The sequence below is a fragment of the Nyctereutes procyonoides genome, unplaced genomic scaffold (assembly GCF_905146905.1).
Source record: "Nyctereutes procyonoides isolate TBG_1078 unplaced genomic scaffold, NYPRO_anot_genome, whole genome shotgun sequence".
NCBI classification, from domain to species: domain Eukaryota; kingdom Metazoa; phylum Chordata; class Mammalia; order Carnivora; family Canidae; genus Nyctereutes; species Nyctereutes procyonoides.
Window position 1 is genome coordinate 66,430,779 of NW_026575051.1, and position 16,610 is coordinate 66,447,388.

Below are 16,610 nucleotides of genomic sequence, written 5' to 3' on the forward strand. Positions count from 1 at the left end.
TCGGGCTCCCACACATCTGCCCTCCCTGCCCATCCTACCACCCACATGCACAGGCAGCCCAAGCCCTGTCTGTGGCAGAAATACTTTTATTGTAAACAGTGAGGCTCCCTCCCAGGCAGCCCGGACGAGCAGGGTGGCACAGTCCTGGGGTGAGGTAGTCCTCCGGGAAGAGATGAGGCCAGCAGCCCCCTCCCCTTAGCCCTGGGGCCTTGGCTCAGGCCAGCTCACTGAGCCTGAGTTCCTCCTGGAAGCGGATAAGTATATCTCGTTGGTTCACCACATCCACCAGCTTCTTCAGGAGCTGCTCCTCAGCCTGCCGATCGGCAGGGGTCTTCAGGGCTCCTGAAGATGATGGATGACAAAGCTTAAAGGACGGGGAACCCGGCAGGGAGGCAGGAAGGGCGCAGCCCAGTCCCAGCCTACGTGACTCCCACAATTTGGGCTTTGTTTCCTCATACCCAAAATTGGGCCTGCCCATGCCAGTGGTTGATTAGCACTGTTGAGCAGCACCGTTTTCATTTTATTTTGGATGCATTGATCTATACATCATATATATAACACATACATATGATACAGAGGTAATCTCTACACCCAGTGTGGGGCTCGAACTCACAACCTCGAGATCGAGTCGCCTGCTCTTCCCCGGAGCAGCCAGGTGCCGCGCAGCAGCACTGTTCGTAAAGTAAGCAATCTTAACACAAGCACAGCTGTGAAGGCCTGACGGACGTCAGGGCAGAGCAGGGGCCTGGAGCCTCTTCTCTGGCTCCCTCCTAGAACGCCTCGTAGGGCTCACAGTAGAGGACCGTGTTGCTGGGTCAGTATCTTAAGTACTGAGGCTGTGTAGACACCAGCCCCAGATGCCCACGTCTCCCTACATCCCACCTACCTTCCTGGTTCAGGTAGCCTCGGAGCTCCTGGTCCAGATGCCACTGTTTCTCCTCCAGGTTCAGCTCTTGCACCCTGTGGGGGGCAGGGGTTGAAGAGGCACAGCTGCCCAGGGTGCCCAAGGTGCCGGCTGGGGTCTTGCTCATGTGTTGTCACCATGCCCTGCCCCTTACGTGATCATGAGCTCGGCCTCCTCCGCCAGCAGGCTGTTTTTCTTCTGAACAAGCTGTAGCAGCTGTTCCATCCACAGGGTGTTTTGCTGTTCTGGGGATCCTGGTGGGAAGAAAGAACGGGAGGGCGGTCAGAAGGCCTCCGACCAGTGTCACGGGTGTCGGGAGCGTGAGGGGTGGTGCCTGCTCGGAGCAGTCTGGTGGTTTGAGGGACTGCAGGGGCTGAACACAGCGCTCGGAGGCGGAGGGATGTCCTAGCTCGTCCCTGCTGTCTACTCACCGCCCTGGCTCCTCAAGGCCAGCTCCACTTTCATGCCCTCAGCCTCCAGGTCCCCTAGAGCCGTCTCAATCTCATGAAGTCGCCGCTGGACAGCCTGAGGGGCACGAGACAGGAGGCCTAGGAGTCTCTGGGTCGCTCAGGTACAGCTCTGGAGAAGCTGACACCTCCCCCCACCCCCGCCGAACCACGGACCTGTAGACCTCACCTGGGCCTTGCAGAACCGCTTCATCTCCTCCTCCCTAGCCCGGCGCAGCAGAGTCCGTTGCCATGTTGGGTACTTGCTCATGGTGCCTGAGTTCTTGGCCAAGGTCAGCAGAGCCTACAGCAGGGCCAGGCCAGTCAGGGGTAGGGCTTCCCTCCCTCCCCTGCCGTTGGATAGGGGCTGGAGAAGAGGATGGGTGCTGGAGAAGAGGATGGGTGCTGGCAGGAGGCCAGGTTCTTCCTCTCACCTGCTCCATGTCTGAGCCCAAAGCCGTGGTTTCCCCTGCCGCCGCCTCCTCCTCCTCCTCGCTGGAGGAGGCACTCTGTTCCTGCTCTTCCTCCGTGGCCACAGGAACTGAACAGAGGAGTAGACGTGGCCTGGGCCCCGTGCCTCCCTTTCCGTCCCCCAGCACCCCCTTCCGGAGTCCCGGTACCACCCAGCGCACCTGGGCAAGGCAAGTACCTTGAGGGCTCTGGACTGGCATTCCCCACCCCACGAAGCTGCCCTCCAGGGCCTGGCGGGCCAAGGCAGCGCAGCCACGGGGAGGCTTGGGTGGGGGCTCCAGTTCTGGCTCGGGACTGAGCTGAAGGGAGGACAGCCGCTGGCGTTCCGGGCTGGAGAGGCGGATCAGCCGTCGGGTGGGCTGGGTGGGCTGGCCGGGGCTCGGGGCGGCTCTGGTCCCCTCTGGGGGAGTGACAGCCGGTGAGGGCCCCGAGGGCATGCTCGCTTCCTCCTCCACGGGGAGGTCCTGGAAAAGCCAGCGGGCAGTCTGGTCAGTGACCTGCCGCTGTGGGGCAGGCAGCGCTGGAGACACCGGAGATACGTCAACAAGTAAGAAAAACCTGCCTGCGTGGAGCTTTCCTTCTAGAGAACATTCAGTTATCATCCCCGGCAAGGTCCGCTGGGCGTGGAGGGACCCCTTCACTCTTTCCCGCACCCCAACACGCAGTCCCGTAGCTCTTACCTGACTCCCGGGGCCTCGGTCACCGCCATCCTCTTCGGGGCCCTCCTGGGGCAGGTGCTGGAGGCAGTAGAAGTGTCCTGGGAAGGGGTGACCAGGGGTGAAGACGTGAGGCGTGCGCAGCCCGACGCCCAGATACTCTGTTTCTCAAGGCAGGGGGGGACAGGACTCGATTTACAGGTGAATTTCTGGTGGCCTCCTGCTTCCTTAGAACCCCACGTTCGGGGACTTGGATGGGACGGAGAAGACCTTGAACTCAGGGGAAGAAAGTGCCCTCTTGGGTTTGTTGCCTCCTTGTACCCAGCACCCCAGCTTCCCTCCAGTTGCAAGCTCCTCACCCCTGGCCGGGCCTGCTTACCATCTCCTGGGTGCTGCCGGTAGCCACCTGGCCACAGCGTGGCCTCACAGGTGTGGCAGCGGAAGCAGCTCCGATGAAAGAAACGGCCGTCGGCACAGAGGCGCTCCAGGATGTAGAGGTGCTCCCCACAAAGTGCGCACAGGTCCCCAGCGCCGGCCTGCACCGACCCCCAGACCACAGGGTCAGCGGGGGTCCAGGCCAGCTGCCAAGGTCTTCCTTATCCTTGCAACACCCCTTCCTGCCCTCCCCGGGCCCCTGTCCGCCGACGGGGCCCCCTCTCTCACCTCCTGGTGTTGGGATGGGGGTGTCGGGGGTACACCAGACTCTGGGACAGGTGGCTCCTCCGTACTTGGGGTCTTAGCTTCTCCCTAAGGAGGCAAGTGTTCAGGGGGTAATCTAGAAGGGCAGGCTGAGCTGGAGAGTGGCTGCGTGCAGGGGATAGAAAGGTCTGGAAGAGAAGTGAGCCAGGAAGGGCACCTGGACAGGGAGGTTATGGGATGCGTGGTACCCAAGGACCAGAGCGGGGGGGGGGGGGGGGGGCTCAGCAACCCCCACGTGCATTTACCTCCAGGCGCGGCTTCTTGCCACCAGTATCCTCCCTGTTTTCCTGCAACACGTCCTACACTCAGCATGGCTCTGAGCCCCAGCCCCTCCATCGCCCCAGGGACCCCCGCAGGAATGCCCCGGCCCGCTCCGGCCCTGCCCAGCCGCCGCACCTGGGCCCGGGGCCGCTGCAGGGTCCTCTGCAGCTTGCCAAGGAACAGCACGGCGCTGGAGGTCCCGGGAAAGCCCTGGCGGGTGGGGCCTGCGAGGGGAAGGGGTGCCAGGGTGGAGGGCGAGTCCGCGCAGCCCCTCCAGCGACTCCAGCCCAGCCCAGGATACCCGGCCCCCGAGGCCCGCATCCCCCCACCTACCCTCCGGGCCCCCCGGGCCGTGGGCCGTGTTCTTGAAGGTGCTGTGGAAGTGGCTGAGGTAGGCGATGAGACCCAGCGGGTCGCTCCCTGCCACCACCGCCTTTGCGGACAGCACGGGCGGGATGCCCAGCTCGTGCTCTGCCACCTTGAGCGCCCAAGCTGTCGCTTCCAGGGCCCCCACCCCTTGCAGCTCTGCTGGTTCCCTGAGGGACGCCAGGGACAGGAGTCAGGGAAGGACCAGAACCTGACCCCATCAACGGGGTGAGGCCGGGAGCACAGGCAGGGGCTGGTGGGGCACAAAGGGAGCACAGGGCATGAGGGGTTCTCTGCCCTGGAGCACCCCCTACCCCCACCCACCCGGTGGCCTCGGCGACCGCCACTACGCACAAACCTCCCTGCTGGGTGCATGTGACTCACGAGACTCGGGGGGTGTGGGGGTGTGGGGCTTGGGCAGAAGGACCCCAGCATGTGGGGGCACTGGCCCCCGTCCACAGTGCACCCCCCAAGGCCACAGTGCCTGAGGCCGCGGGAGGGATGGGCAGGAAGGAGGCACGGGGTGCCAGGGCCCCCTTGAGCCAGGGAGCAACTCACAGCAGGCCAGGCCGCAGCCGGTGCACCAGGGCGCACAAAGCCCGTCCGTCGGCCCAGGAGGAGGACAGGTCGGTGACGTGGACACCCGGGTACCCCGCCGTCTGCTCCCGGCACCAGCGCAGCAGCTCCTTCTGGGTGCCTGCGGGCCGAGAGAGGAGGCTGCGCCGCGCCCGACGGTCCTGGCTCCGAGGGAGCCCAGACCCTGGGCACGGGGCTCCGTGTGGGAGGGGGAGGGAGGTCTGCTCACCTGTGGCTGGCTTCCCTGCGTCCGGCCTGTCGCTGGGTCTCCTCCCAGGCTCCTTGGCCATCACGTCATACAAGTCTTGCACCTAGGGCGGCCCGTTTCAGGTCTCAAAGCTGCCTGATCCCCCACCCCAGCCCGGGGGCCTTCCGGCGGACGGGCTCACCCACGGGGCAGTGACGGGGCAGGCCCGGGCGGCACGTCTGGTGGGTGCCAGGGAGTCTGACCTGATGGGTAGTCACAGCCCGGAGGTTCAGGGTGGGGTAGCGGGTGGCCGGGTCCAGCTCATACTGGGCCACGTTGCGGTGCATGTTTTCTGGGGAGGTCTGTGAGAGGAGCTGGTACAGGCTCTCCCTGAGGGAGTAGGTGGGAGGCGCCCATCACTGCCCATCCCCCAAGAACGGGCAGGCCTTCCTTTTCTCTCTTGCCCGCGCCCCCATCTATTCACCCCGCACCCCCCCATCCTTGTCCTTTTTCTAGCCCTGCCCTCCTCACCCCCCAACTCAGGCCTCACCGCTCCGCCAACACTTCTAGGGGCCCAGCACCCTCTGCCCACCGCTTCACCATCCAGGCGGCATCAAAGGCGGCCAAGAAGCCCCGAGCCACTCCAGTGCCCAGAGGCCAGAAGGGCTGCAGGGTCAGAGAGAGGAAACAGCTCCGTGAAAGTCCAGCAGGAGTGCCCGAGCCCCCAAAATCCTAGCCGACGGGGCCCCACATCACACCAAGCAGCCCTCAGCTCCTCCCCACAACCAGCAAACCTTTTCATCCCCTCCTTCCCGGGAGGCAACCTTCCTCCCCCCAGCCATGGAACCCCTGTGCCTCTACAAGGAGATCCTGTTGCCGGAAGCCCCAGAAGCCCAACCTCTCCCTTAGTCGGAGCCCTGACCCCTCACCTCCACCAGGCAGTCCCCCACCAGCCCCAGCAGCAGGCGGGCGCCGTCCTTCTCCTGCACTCGAGCAGAGCTCTCTGCCCGCATCATGCTCGTGAAGTCGAAAGCAGAGATGTCAGGCCGCCCGTGGGCGTCCCGGGCAAACTCCAGCTTCCCGAGCTTGCCGTTGGTGGCGAAGTCAGCAGCCGCCCGGACGAAGCGCTGCAGAGCCTCGGGCACCACGTTGGCACTGCCCAGCAGCCGGTCGATCTCCGGCCAATCCTACAAGCCAAAGATCCGAACCCGCGGGGTCAAAGGGCAAAGGCGGAAGAGGCCAGGCTCCCTCCTTACCAGAGGGGACACTGTGTCCAGGGCTGGCCTCTACCTCCCAGGGCCCACTGCCCAGCCCCTCCCTGCCTGGGCCTGGGCCCCACCTGACGCAGCACCCCCAGCCGCAGCAGGCACTGCTTCTTGGCTGTCATCACAAAGTAGTGGGTGTCATCCTTGTAGTACACAATGTTCTCCAGATCAATGCCTGGGGCGGGGGGACAACACAGGGGGACATGTGTCTCCTCCACACTATGTGTCACCTCTCCAAGCACCCAGCCATGCCTGACCTCTGAGAGCTGGAATCACAGCTTAGACTGCAGCAGGTGGCCCCTACCCAGTGGCCCAGGAGTTCTGGTGGCACGATGGGCCCACCTGTCCTGGGTCCAGGAGCAAAGAGAGAAACTTGGGCGGGTGGCAGCTGGGAGACCTTCACCTTCCTTGCAGATGAAAGCCTGGCTTTGCAGACTAGGGTGTGTACACCCCAGGGAGTCAGGGCGGTGCCAAGCCAAAGGACACAGGGGGCATCTTCTTGAAGCACCACCTTCAGTTTGAATTTTTATCACTTTTATATTAAATCGTGTATAAAGAAGCACAAAGCAAAATCCCATGCATTCGTGAGAGATTTCCAAGACTTCTCACGCTGGGCGGCCAGGTGGGGCTGGGCCCACTGACGCCCCCAGGGCACAGGCTCTTTGCCGCCAAGACTACAAAGATGGGAAAGTGTGGGATTCCTTGGACTGAGAACAGGTCTGGCAGGAGGAGGGAGGAACCAGTCCACAGTCGGGGGGGGGGGTGGTGGTGAGGGTGTGGATCCTGTGAGGGGGTGTCCGACCTGTGGCTTTGAGCAGGCTCTGGAAGAAGCTCTGGTTGTAGATCCTGGCCACGCCGCTGATCTCGGGCACCTGCGTCTCTTCCACCGTGCGCCTGTTCACAAAGTTGACCGTGATGCCAATGGCCAGCTTGCCACGCATTTCTCGCACGGTGAAGCCTAGAAGTGGGGGCGGGGGGGGGCGGGTAGGTATTGGCAAGAGAGTGAGGGGTTCAGCAGCCTAGGAAGGTCCGCGAGGCTGGCTTCTTTGAAGGAAGGGCTCACTCACCTTCAGGGACGAATTTACCTCCGGCAGCAGAGATGAGCACGTCGAATTCATAGTTGGCCAGTGGGGCCGGGGGGTGGGGCTGGAGCCGGGCACGCCAGCCACTCCCTGGGGCAGAAGGTGTGCGGCACAGAGGTGGGCAAGTCTGGAGGGGCCCCTCCATTCCCAGGACAAGCCAGTAAAGCAAACAAATGCGTAAAGCGCTCTGCCATTTAGTTTAGGGAGCAGTGACCCGCTGTCAACCTTCACCTTCACCACAGTGGTGGACGTAGGTGAGGAAGGCCATGCTTCGCACGGGCTCACAAGGAGGCCCAGTGTGGTCTGTGCGGGGCCTCGCCACGGGGGGCAAGGGCGACCCACGGACGCCCAGTCGCCCCCTCTCCTCCCACAGGCCAAGATATCCTGGGCAGACGGGAGTCTCAGGAACAGAGACGTACTCACCCTTTTTGGGAGGGGGCTGGAGGCCAGTGAAAGTGACCCCCCAGTGAATTTCCACCCCGAGCAGTAACACCACTTTCAACAAGAGGAGCTGAAGCTGCCGGATGCCTGGAAGGGAGAGGAGATTAGGGACCGCCTCCCCCCCCCCCAGGTCCCCCAGGTCCGCCAGGCCCCAGTGTGCTCCTGGTCAGAGCTGGAAAGCATCTTAGACATCACTCATTTCAACTGCCCGTCCCACAGATAAGGAACCTGAGTCCTGCAGGTCACCCGGCTAAAGTGAGTCCTGTCCACTCTGCCCCCTGGCTGTCCCAGCAGCCCCCCCCACCCCACTGGCCTGTGGGTAGGCCCAGCTCACCGCCCCTCTAGGCCCCCGAGGTGCTCACTGATGTGGTCCAGGGTGCCCGTGCAGAAGCGCCCATAGAACTTCTTGGCACCGAGGGCCCTGAGGTCGTGGATGGTGAAGGGCCAGAGGTGCAGCACGTTGTGGCGAGAGAACTTGGTGCGCTTTTCCACGAGCACCACGCGGGCCCCGAGCAGTGCCAGCTCCACCGCGGCCCGCAGCCCGCAAGGGCCAGCCCCCACCACCAGGCACTGAGAACACACAAGGCAGCGTGGGCATGGCCATGGCGCCCCTCCTGCGACTCCTCCCGCGCCCCGCCCCGTCGCGGGCAGCGGGCGCACCTTGGTGCGGGCACAGGCCCGGCCCTGCTGGTAGACGGGCTGCTCCGCGCGCTTGTCCAGCTTGGCCCACAGCGACTTGGCACTCCAGTAGTTGAGCTGGGCCTTGAGCTTGTGGTACTGGGGCAGCCCCCCGCCGGGCTCCAGCCCCAGGGCCCCGCAGAGCCCCTGGAAGCTGCTCAGCACATCCTGGCACAGCTGGGCCTGCACGAAGCTCTCAAAGTGGGCATGTGCTGGGTTGGTGGAGGCGGAGGAAGCCATGGGGGCCGCGGAGGCTCCGGGGCGAGCGCAGCAGCTGCTGGAGAGGAGGGAGGAGACGGGGAAGAGGCTGGAGGAGGGAGGGAGGGAGGGAGGGAAGGAGGGAAGGAAAGAAGGAAGGAAGGAAAGAAAGGGCGGGGGCACAGGCGGCCGCTGTCCCCAGGGGCAGCCCCGCTCCTCTCCCCCAGCCCCCCGCAAGGCCGGTCTTTGCCAAATTTGGAAACGAAAGCTCGGCAGTGTTGGGCACAGCCGGCAGCGGGGCGACGGGCCTCGGAGCTCCGGTCCCTCCCCGGGGCCAGGTCCTCACCGGAGGCTGCGCAGGGGGCGCCCCCAGGGGCGGCGAGGTTGGGCCCCGGGAGCAGAGCCCCTGCGCGGCCGGGCAGCCCTCGACGACCGCAGGGCGCGCGGGGCGTGGGTGCGTGGCAGCAGGAGCGCCCGCCACCGCCTCCGGGGGCCACGGCCTCGCCCCGCCCGGCGCCCCAGGCCGACGGCTGCAGCTATTTCTGACTCACTGCGGTGCGAACACTTCCTCCGTGACCGGCGGGGCCCCGGCCCGTTCGCGCCCCCCGCCCCCCCGCCCCCCCCGCCGCGACGCCCCGCCCCCCCGCCCCGGGCGCCCGGCGCGCGCTCCCAGGAATGTCCCCGGGACAAGGCCTCCCTTTGTCCCCCGCTCGAGCCCCCACGCCGCTCGGGGGGCGTCGGGCGGCCCTTCTCACGCCAGGGCTGGGGGAAGTCGGAGGGCGCGGAGGCCGGGGTTGCCCACGGGGTAACGGGGGCGTCGCGGGGCGGCCCAGGCCGAGGCGGGGGGCGGAGACTAGAGCCACCCGCCAGGGCCGCCCGGACCCGGGCCGCCGGGAAGGGCGCAGGTCTGTGCTGGGGGCTCGCGGGACCGCAGGGGGAAGACCTGAGCCCGGAAGGGCCGGGACGCGGGACGTGCGCGGGGGGGCGGCGGGCGGAGGATGGAGAGCGAGGCGGGCCGCCGGCCCCGGGCGGGTGGGGGCGCGAGGCGCGGGGGGGCGGCGGGCGGGAGCGGGGCTACTCACCGGCCTCTCGCGGGCGGGGGGGCCGCGTCCTGCCCGGCGGGCGGCGGGGGCGGGGCGGGGCGGGGCGGCGGGGACCGGGAGGGCGGGGCGGGGGGGACCCGGCGGGCGGGGCGGGGCGGGGCGGGGCGGGCGGCGGAAGCGCGCGGGGGGCGCCGCGGGTCCCGGAGTTCGGCGGGGTGTGGGCTTCGGCGCGGGGCGCGGGGCCCGCGGGCTTTATCCGCGCCTAATTAGCATCTCGTGCCCGCGGGCCGCCCACGGCTGCAGGGTGGTGGCCTAGGGCGTGGCGCTGGCTGCCGACGCCTAGTTCCGCCTGGGGTCCCGGCGGGGCCCGGGGCGCGCGACTCCATCCCGGGGCGCGCGGCTCCATCCCGGGACCCGCGGCTCCATCCCGTGGGCCCGCGGCTCCATCCCGGGGACCCGCGGCTCCATCCCGGGGCGCGCGGCTCCATCCCGGGACCCGCGGCTCCATCCCGGGACGCGCGGCTCCATCCCGTGGGCCCGCGGCTCCATCGCGGGGCCCGCGGCTCCATCCCGGGACGCGCGGCTCCATCCCGTGGGCCCGCGGCTCCATCCCGGGGCCCGCGGCTCCATCCCGGGGCCCGCGGCTCCATCCCGGGACCCGCGGCTCCATCCCGGGGGCCCGCGGCTCCATCCCGAGGCGCGCGGCTCCACCCCGGGGACCCGCGGCTCCATCCCGGGGACCCGCGGCTCCATCCCGGGGCCCGCGGCTCCAACCCGGGGCCCGCGGCTCCATCCCGGGGGCCCGCGGCTCCACCCCGGGGACCCGCGGCTCCATCCCGGGGACCCGCGGCTCCATCCCGGGGCCCGCGGCTCCATCCCGGGACCCGCGGCTCCATCCCGTGGGCCCGCGGCTCCATCCCGGGGACCCGCGGCTCCATCCCGGGGCCCGCGGCTCCATCCCGGGGCCCGCGGCTCCATCCCGTGGGCCCGCGGCTCCATCCCGGGGGCCCGCGGCTCCATCCCGGGACCCGCGGCTCCATCCCGGGGCGCGCGGCCCCTTCCCCAGCGGGCGAGCCTACCCACCGTGGTGCGGTACCGGCGCCGCGGGCCGCTTCCCAGCTCCGGGCCGATCGGGCGCGCGGCGGGGCAAGAAGTTCGGCGCCGCTGGCGCGTCCGTGGGTGCCCTCGTCGCCCCTCCTACCCGGAGAGCCCCGGCGCCCCGCGACCGAGCCAGGCTCGGGGTCCGCCTCCCCGGCAAGGCCGCGCCCGGACCCGGGCCGCGGGCAACGGGCACGGATGAAAGTCCTGGGAACTGGGCAGCCTGCGGCTTCCCCGGCGGCAAGAGTGAGGGCTCGGCGGGGCGGCCGGGGGCGGCCGGGGGCGGGTCCCACCGCCACTGAGGGGAACTAGGAGGGGTGTGGGGGGAGGCGAGACCCGCGGCCAGGCGCGCCTTGGAGGGAGCCCCCGCGGCCTGGCGGCGCCGCAAAGCCTGCAGAGACCTCTGGCATCGACTTGCTCGTAGTCCCCCCGTAAGGAAACACGGCTGAATGCGAAGGGGCCCGAGGTCATCCCGCTAATTAATGAAGGCAATTCTCGTTGAGCAGTACCAGGAGCACAGCCATAATTTCAATGATCAAAACGGTCCCGTTTCGCTGTTAGAGAAACTGAGGCACAGACTTGCACCAGGTTTCACAGCAAGTGGCAGGGGAGCTGGGCTGGGGCCCGGTGTGTCTGCGCTCGGCCGCACCGTGTGGCTCACCCGGGACGAATGAAAGGCTGGCATTATAAGAAACGTTTCTTGGGACAGGCCCCAGGCAAAAAAAAAAAAAAAAAAAGAAACATTTCTTGTGTAGAGGAAGTGACGCGGTTACATGAGAAACATTAACAAAACAGGAATAGACGGGAGGGTCCCTCTCCTTGAGATCCTTTTTTTTTTTCCCCTCCTTTCTTCTCTCTTTGGTTTTCTCTGAAAACCCTCAGGGACCCAGTAAGACTTGCACACTCACTGCTCCCGGTTGGAGCTGAGACGGGGGCAGGGAAGGGGGGGGTGAGGGGGAAATGCCTGGTCTCTGCGGGGAGAGGCAGGGAATTCAGCAGGGACACACTCAGGAAACTAGGGCAGCCTCCCAGCCGGGGCCCTTCTTAGCTCGAGTGTGACTTGTCACTGGCCTTGAAATGAACGTGCTCCAAATCAGACACACCCATATTTAAATACAGTGTAAAAAGCGTTCTAAAGTCCACGATCAACGGGTTACCAGGCTTGGAGAATCATCCCATTTAGCTTTCGTTAGCAGATGTAAACAGCTGGCTGCCCCAACTTGGTGTGTTTGCAAAGGCCCAACAGGATCTGGCCCTTTGCTGTTGGCAGCCAAACGGGATTATGTGGCCCTCTGAGTGATAAAACGGTAAAATTTATCTTTAAAAAAGATCACAGAACAATAATGACTTCAGGGCTGAACATCTGCTGACTCGGGGTTTCATTCTCTGCCTATTAAAGATACACACTGGAGCAGAAAGCAATGGGGAATATACTGGTCTAGAATCCAGGTTTGGTCGGATTCCGGCTTCACTTCACTCACTCACTCAGTGTGACCTTGAAAAAGTCACCAACCACCATGCTTGAGCCTTATCATTTCTAAATGAAGGCAGTTTAATACCTCAACCTCCTCATTTCCGTTCTAAAAATCCTATTAATGTTGGCGACCCCAAGAAATGTACAGACTCGAAGGGCCAGACCCCAAGCCATTGAGACAGGCTCCCTTTCTTCTAACCCACATTGTGTTCCGTGTCCCAGCGGTGCCCTCCCTTGCACTGCAGGTGACGTGTCCCAGCCACCCTGTAATATGGCCTTGCACCTGTGGGTCTGTGAGGTCAAGCACCACACCCACAGTCCTGGGCCAGGAGCTAGGCTGCCCTGTGACCAGGCTGACACAGTTCCTGAGGTAACTATCGTCAGGAGCTGAGTCTAGAGTGCTGTGAACAGATATGCCAGGGCAGCCTGATTGAGATTAGAGGGTTGGGGGCACCTGGGTGGCTCAGCTGGTTAAGCGTCTGCCTTTGGCTCAGGTTATGATCCCCAGGTCATGGAGCCCCACTTTGGGCTCCCTGCTCAGCGGGGAGTCGGCTTCTCCCTGTCCCTCTGCTCCTCCCCCTGCTTGTACTCATTCTTTCTCTAATAAATAAAAGCTTTAAAAAAAAGGGGAGTGGGAATTAGAGGGTCAGGGAAGGCCTCCCTGAGGAAGACATTATACTGGTTGCTGACAGATGAGCAGACATTAGGCAGAGTAGGGGCAGAAAGCTTCCAAGCCTGGGACATCACCTGCCTCCAGCCCAAAGGCAGGATATTGCTGAGTGAATTTGGGGGAACAGCAAGGAAGCGAGTGTGCCTGAAAGTGAGAATGGGGAAGGGGCCCAAGCGGGCAGGGGAAGGGAAACGAGGGGAAGCTGTGTTGGATTATATTCTGAGTGGAGTACAGTGGGGAACTGCAGAAGGTTTTAAGCAGAGGCATGACCATATTTGCTTTAACAGGACACTGTCCGTCCATTCAGCAAGAGCCTCTGCTTGCCACTAGAGGCACAGTGGGGAGCCCAAATGCATCACCTCTTCCAGCGGAAGAAGGGTGGGAGGAGGGGTAGGAAGGGTCAGACAGGCCTGGGCCAAGAAGGTCACAGTGGGGATGGGACCGGTAGTGGATTCAAGAGTTGCAGAAACAGACACCAGGTGGGGATGGATGGGGCACGGCAGGGGAGGAGGGCCTATCAAGAACGGCTTCTAGCTTTCTCAGCAGACAAGACTGGGTGAACCACACGTTTGGGTCCCTCGATCTTTTCTATTCTTCCCTGCAAACTTACTCCTCCTCTATATGCTGCTTTCTATTCCAGGACTGTCTCCAGAAGTGAAAACATGATTTCATAGACTCCAAGATAACACGGGGGACAGAGATTAAAAATACACATCGGATCAGGATCAGTTTAAATACTTCCTTGCTTTTGGTAATGAGCGCTTTCGTAGTTCAAATACTAAGATTATAGGTGAACATTGTCCAGAGCCATTTAACCCTACTAGAATTCTCTCTGTGAGGGATATTTTTTTTTAAATGTAGAGTTTTGTTTTTAATTCCAGTTTCACCTCAGGACACTTCAGTTTGACTTTTCATCCAACAAGGATAAAAGTACTATGAGCTAAAACCAAAAGCCAAACTGTTCTTTTTGGAAAATCTTCAAATACGTATTTTAAATGATCTACTGGATATTAAGATACTAATCTATGGATTCTGAAATTCAAAATAAATAGTAAACCTATACTCTTAGACCAAGGAAGTTAGTTCCCTGACTTGACCCTTGCTCAAATTTTTCCCTCCTTCTGCATGTCATATTGGATACAGTACTTTTCAGATTCAGGTTTATAAAAAAAGAAAAAGGCTACAAAGTCTTGGTAATGTAACCTAAGCATGTTCAAATTCCTATATTTTGTGATTAAAATATGATTTAATGAATTTTACTTTAAAAGCTCTCCTAGTGTGGTACATCTTAAGTGAGAATGATTTTATATATACAGTGTGTGCATATATATATTACATTATATACAATAAACTATATATTATATATACTACATATATTACGGCAAATATATATGCATATAGCAGCCAACAAAAATGTAACTGTTGCTTAATTATGTGCAAAGACCTTGAAAGCTAGACAAACTATCATGGTGACATTCCTGCTTCTTGTAGAGGTCATTCCTTGACACCTCCTGTTTACAAAAGACAAGGGGGACTTTTTTCAAGGCTACTCCTCCATGCCTGCTGTTTACGAGAGACCAAGAGTTTTCTTGCAGTTCTTAAGGATTTAGGCTTAGTTTAGTCTGAAAAGTGAGGATAAGAATTCATCTGCAAGCTTAACACAAATAGCACAACTTAAACAAGGGGTCCCTGGGTGGCTCAGTCAGTTAAGTGTCTGACTCTTGGTTTCAGCGCAAGTCATGATCTCAGGGTTGTGGGATCGAGCCCTGAATCAGGCTCCAAGCTGGGCATGGAGTCTTCTTAAGATTCTCTCTCTCCCGCTGCCCTGCCCGCCTCCCATGCTCACACTCTCTCTCCCCATCTCTTAAAAAAAAAGTCTACCCTAAGTGTAAAAAATCCTTAGGAGTTTGAAAAAAGGGCTCACATTAATTCATGCTAAGACATTTTCATGTCAGCAGTAACTTTCATCCAATAGGTAAATTTCTAAGCTTTAAATCTAAGTAATAGGGCAGCCTGGGTGGCTCAGTGGTTTAGCGCCGCCTTTAGGCCAGGGCGTGATCCTGGGGTCCTGGGATCGAGTCCCACATCAGGCTCCCTGCATGGAGCCTGCTTCTCCCTCTGCCTCTCTCTCTGTGTCTCTCATGGATAAATAAATAAAATCTTAAAAAAAAAAATCTAAGTAATAAAATTCTAATGAGTATTAATATGGTAGTTATCATTTCTGTAGGACAGACTATGTCCCTTTTACAACTATTGTTTTGTGTAAAAAAGTTTGTGTGCTAAGATGTTAGACACAACAATTTTTAAGTGAGCTCTACACCCAACATAGGGCTGGTTCCGTGAACCCCGAGATCAGTTGTTTACTGACTGAGCCAGCCAACTGCCTCAGATCCTCAATTCTAGTCAAAAATTTGCTATTATATCAAGCAGATCATATATAAATAGAAATCCAGCTTAAAGTATCAAAAGACTGGTGATCGAAAGCCCATCTGGTAGAGGCAGTGAAGTGGGATCAGCCGGCCCCGTGCATCAGTTCTGGCTTTGCCAATTACCGTGTGACCTTGGGCAACAGGCTTCATCTGTTCGGGCCTCAATGTTTTCATCCGTAAAATAGGCATATTAGCTACCTCATAGAAATGTCATGAAAATTAAGTAAAATAAGACTGTGCTTCAGACAGATTGTAGGTACATCCCAGACTCTGCTTTCCCTCATTCCAGATGCCAGTACTCATGGGCTGAATCATGCCCCCACCAAATTCGTGTTGATGTCCTGACCCTCAGCACCTCAGAATGTGACTCAGTTTGGAGATAGGACCTTTAAGGAGGTAACTAAGTGAAAATGTGGTCATTAGGATTAGGGTAGACCCTAATCCAGTATTGACTGCTGTCCTTGTAAGATTAGGACAAAACACACAAAGGAAAGACCATGTGAAGACACAGGAAGGAAAAGAAGAAACCAACCCTCCCAACAACTTGACCTTTTAGCCTCCAGGATTGAGAAAATGTATTTCTGTTGCTTAAACCACCCACTCATATCTGTTGTGGCAGCCCTAGCAAGCAAATATGCCAGTCATGGAGGTGACTGGAGTCCCCTAATTGCAGGGAGCTGGAGAAATCCTACTTGGTGCACCACAACACAGAAGACAGTTGAGGAGCACTAAGACACAGACCTAATGTGCTTGGCTTCACCCCTGGCCTATGGTTAAAGACTCAATATGGCAGACATTATTATCCAATTTATGAAAACCTAGATGTAAGCATCAGTGATGAGAATATCATTATATTCTTCAGCATTTCAACCAGTTGCTCACAACTCTCAGAATACGGGAACCAACTGCAGAAAATAGAGTAGAGGTGGAGTTTCAAGAAGCAGATACAGGGCCACCTGACTGGCTCAGTGGGTAGAGCATGTGACTCTAGCTCACCATCAGGAGTTCAAGCCCCGTATTGGGCATGGTGCCTAAGTACAAGCACAAGGAATAAGTAACTTATTCCGATGGCAGGAGCTTTTTCTAAGGCTAGCCTTCTACTGAGAGAAAACCAAAGATTCACTTTTGAAAGTGGTAAGGTGCATGTCAGTAACCCAAAGCAAAATATTCTATTTCCTGTGAAGTACACTTTGTATTTCTGCACTTATTAAAACAATTTAAAAAAAAATTAAGAACTGTACAAGTTTAGCACAAAATAGCTTGTGAAACACTGAGCCAGCAATTTCTCAAACACACAATAGAAACATTTTTATGTACATGACATTTCCTTTGGGTACGGGGGCACTGAACTTTAGGATGTGGGATTTCAGAGGGCACAATGTGTATCTGGGACACAAAAGAGAGGCTAGATTTATAAAGCTCTCGTTTTCTCCTTTTCCTCTGATGGCTGGTCAAACCAAATAGAATTTATCCAGAAGATATTTTTATGGCTGAGACTGGCTCTCAAGTTAGAAACAGGTAGGCCTGTGTCATACAAACCAGAAGCCACTTGCAACACATGTGGCTACTGAGGACTCACAGTGTGGCTGGTGTGATCAAGGAACTGGTGGTGGGTTGTTTTTTGTTTTTTTCGGTTTCTTTTCTTTTTCTTGTAATCTCTTCGCCC

The 16,610-nt window shown here is 59.7% G+C and overlaps 1 protein-coding gene across 6 annotated transcripts; it reads right to left on the reverse strand.

Moving 5' to 3' along the window:
* Nucleotides 1-70: 70 nt before the first annotated feature.
* On the reverse strand, nt 71-10,561 carry MICAL1 (microtubule associated monooxygenase, calponin and LIM domain containing 1). Of its 6 annotated transcripts, none has more exons than XM_055330103.1 (25): nt 10,357-10,561; nt 8,015-8,306; nt 7,717-7,924; nt 7,337-7,441; nt 6,899-7,003; nt 6,634-6,789; nt 5,906-6,006; nt 5,496-5,753; nt 5,117-5,232; nt 4,830-4,956; nt 4,609-4,690; nt 4,362-4,500; nt 3,771-3,973; nt 3,573-3,661; nt 3,422-3,463; nt 3,141-3,224; nt 2,857-3,013; nt 2,502-2,578; nt 2,000-2,285; nt 1,785-1,891; nt 1,541-1,654; nt 1,336-1,429; nt 1,059-1,158; nt 887-960; nt 71-342 (listed from the first exon to the last, which is right to left on the reverse strand). In XM_055330103.1, the coding sequence occupies exons 2-25, from the start codon at nt 8,270-8,272 to the stop codon at nt 215-217; spliced, it is 3,210 nt and encodes a 1,069-aa protein (XP_055186078.1). In that variant the 5' UTR covers nt 8,273-8,306; nt 10,357-10,561; the 3' UTR covers nt 71-214. The 6 variants fall into 6 exon arrangements, with proteins under 6 accessions (XP_055186078.1, XP_055186074.1, XP_055186076.1 ...); XM_055330099.1 differs by having other exon boundaries at nt 8,015-8,309; XM_055330101.1 differs by lacking the exon at nt 10,357-10,561 and adding an exon at nt 9,313-9,361 and having other exon boundaries at nt 8,015-8,309.
* Between the last annotated feature and the right edge of the window lie 6,049 nt (nt 10,562-16,610).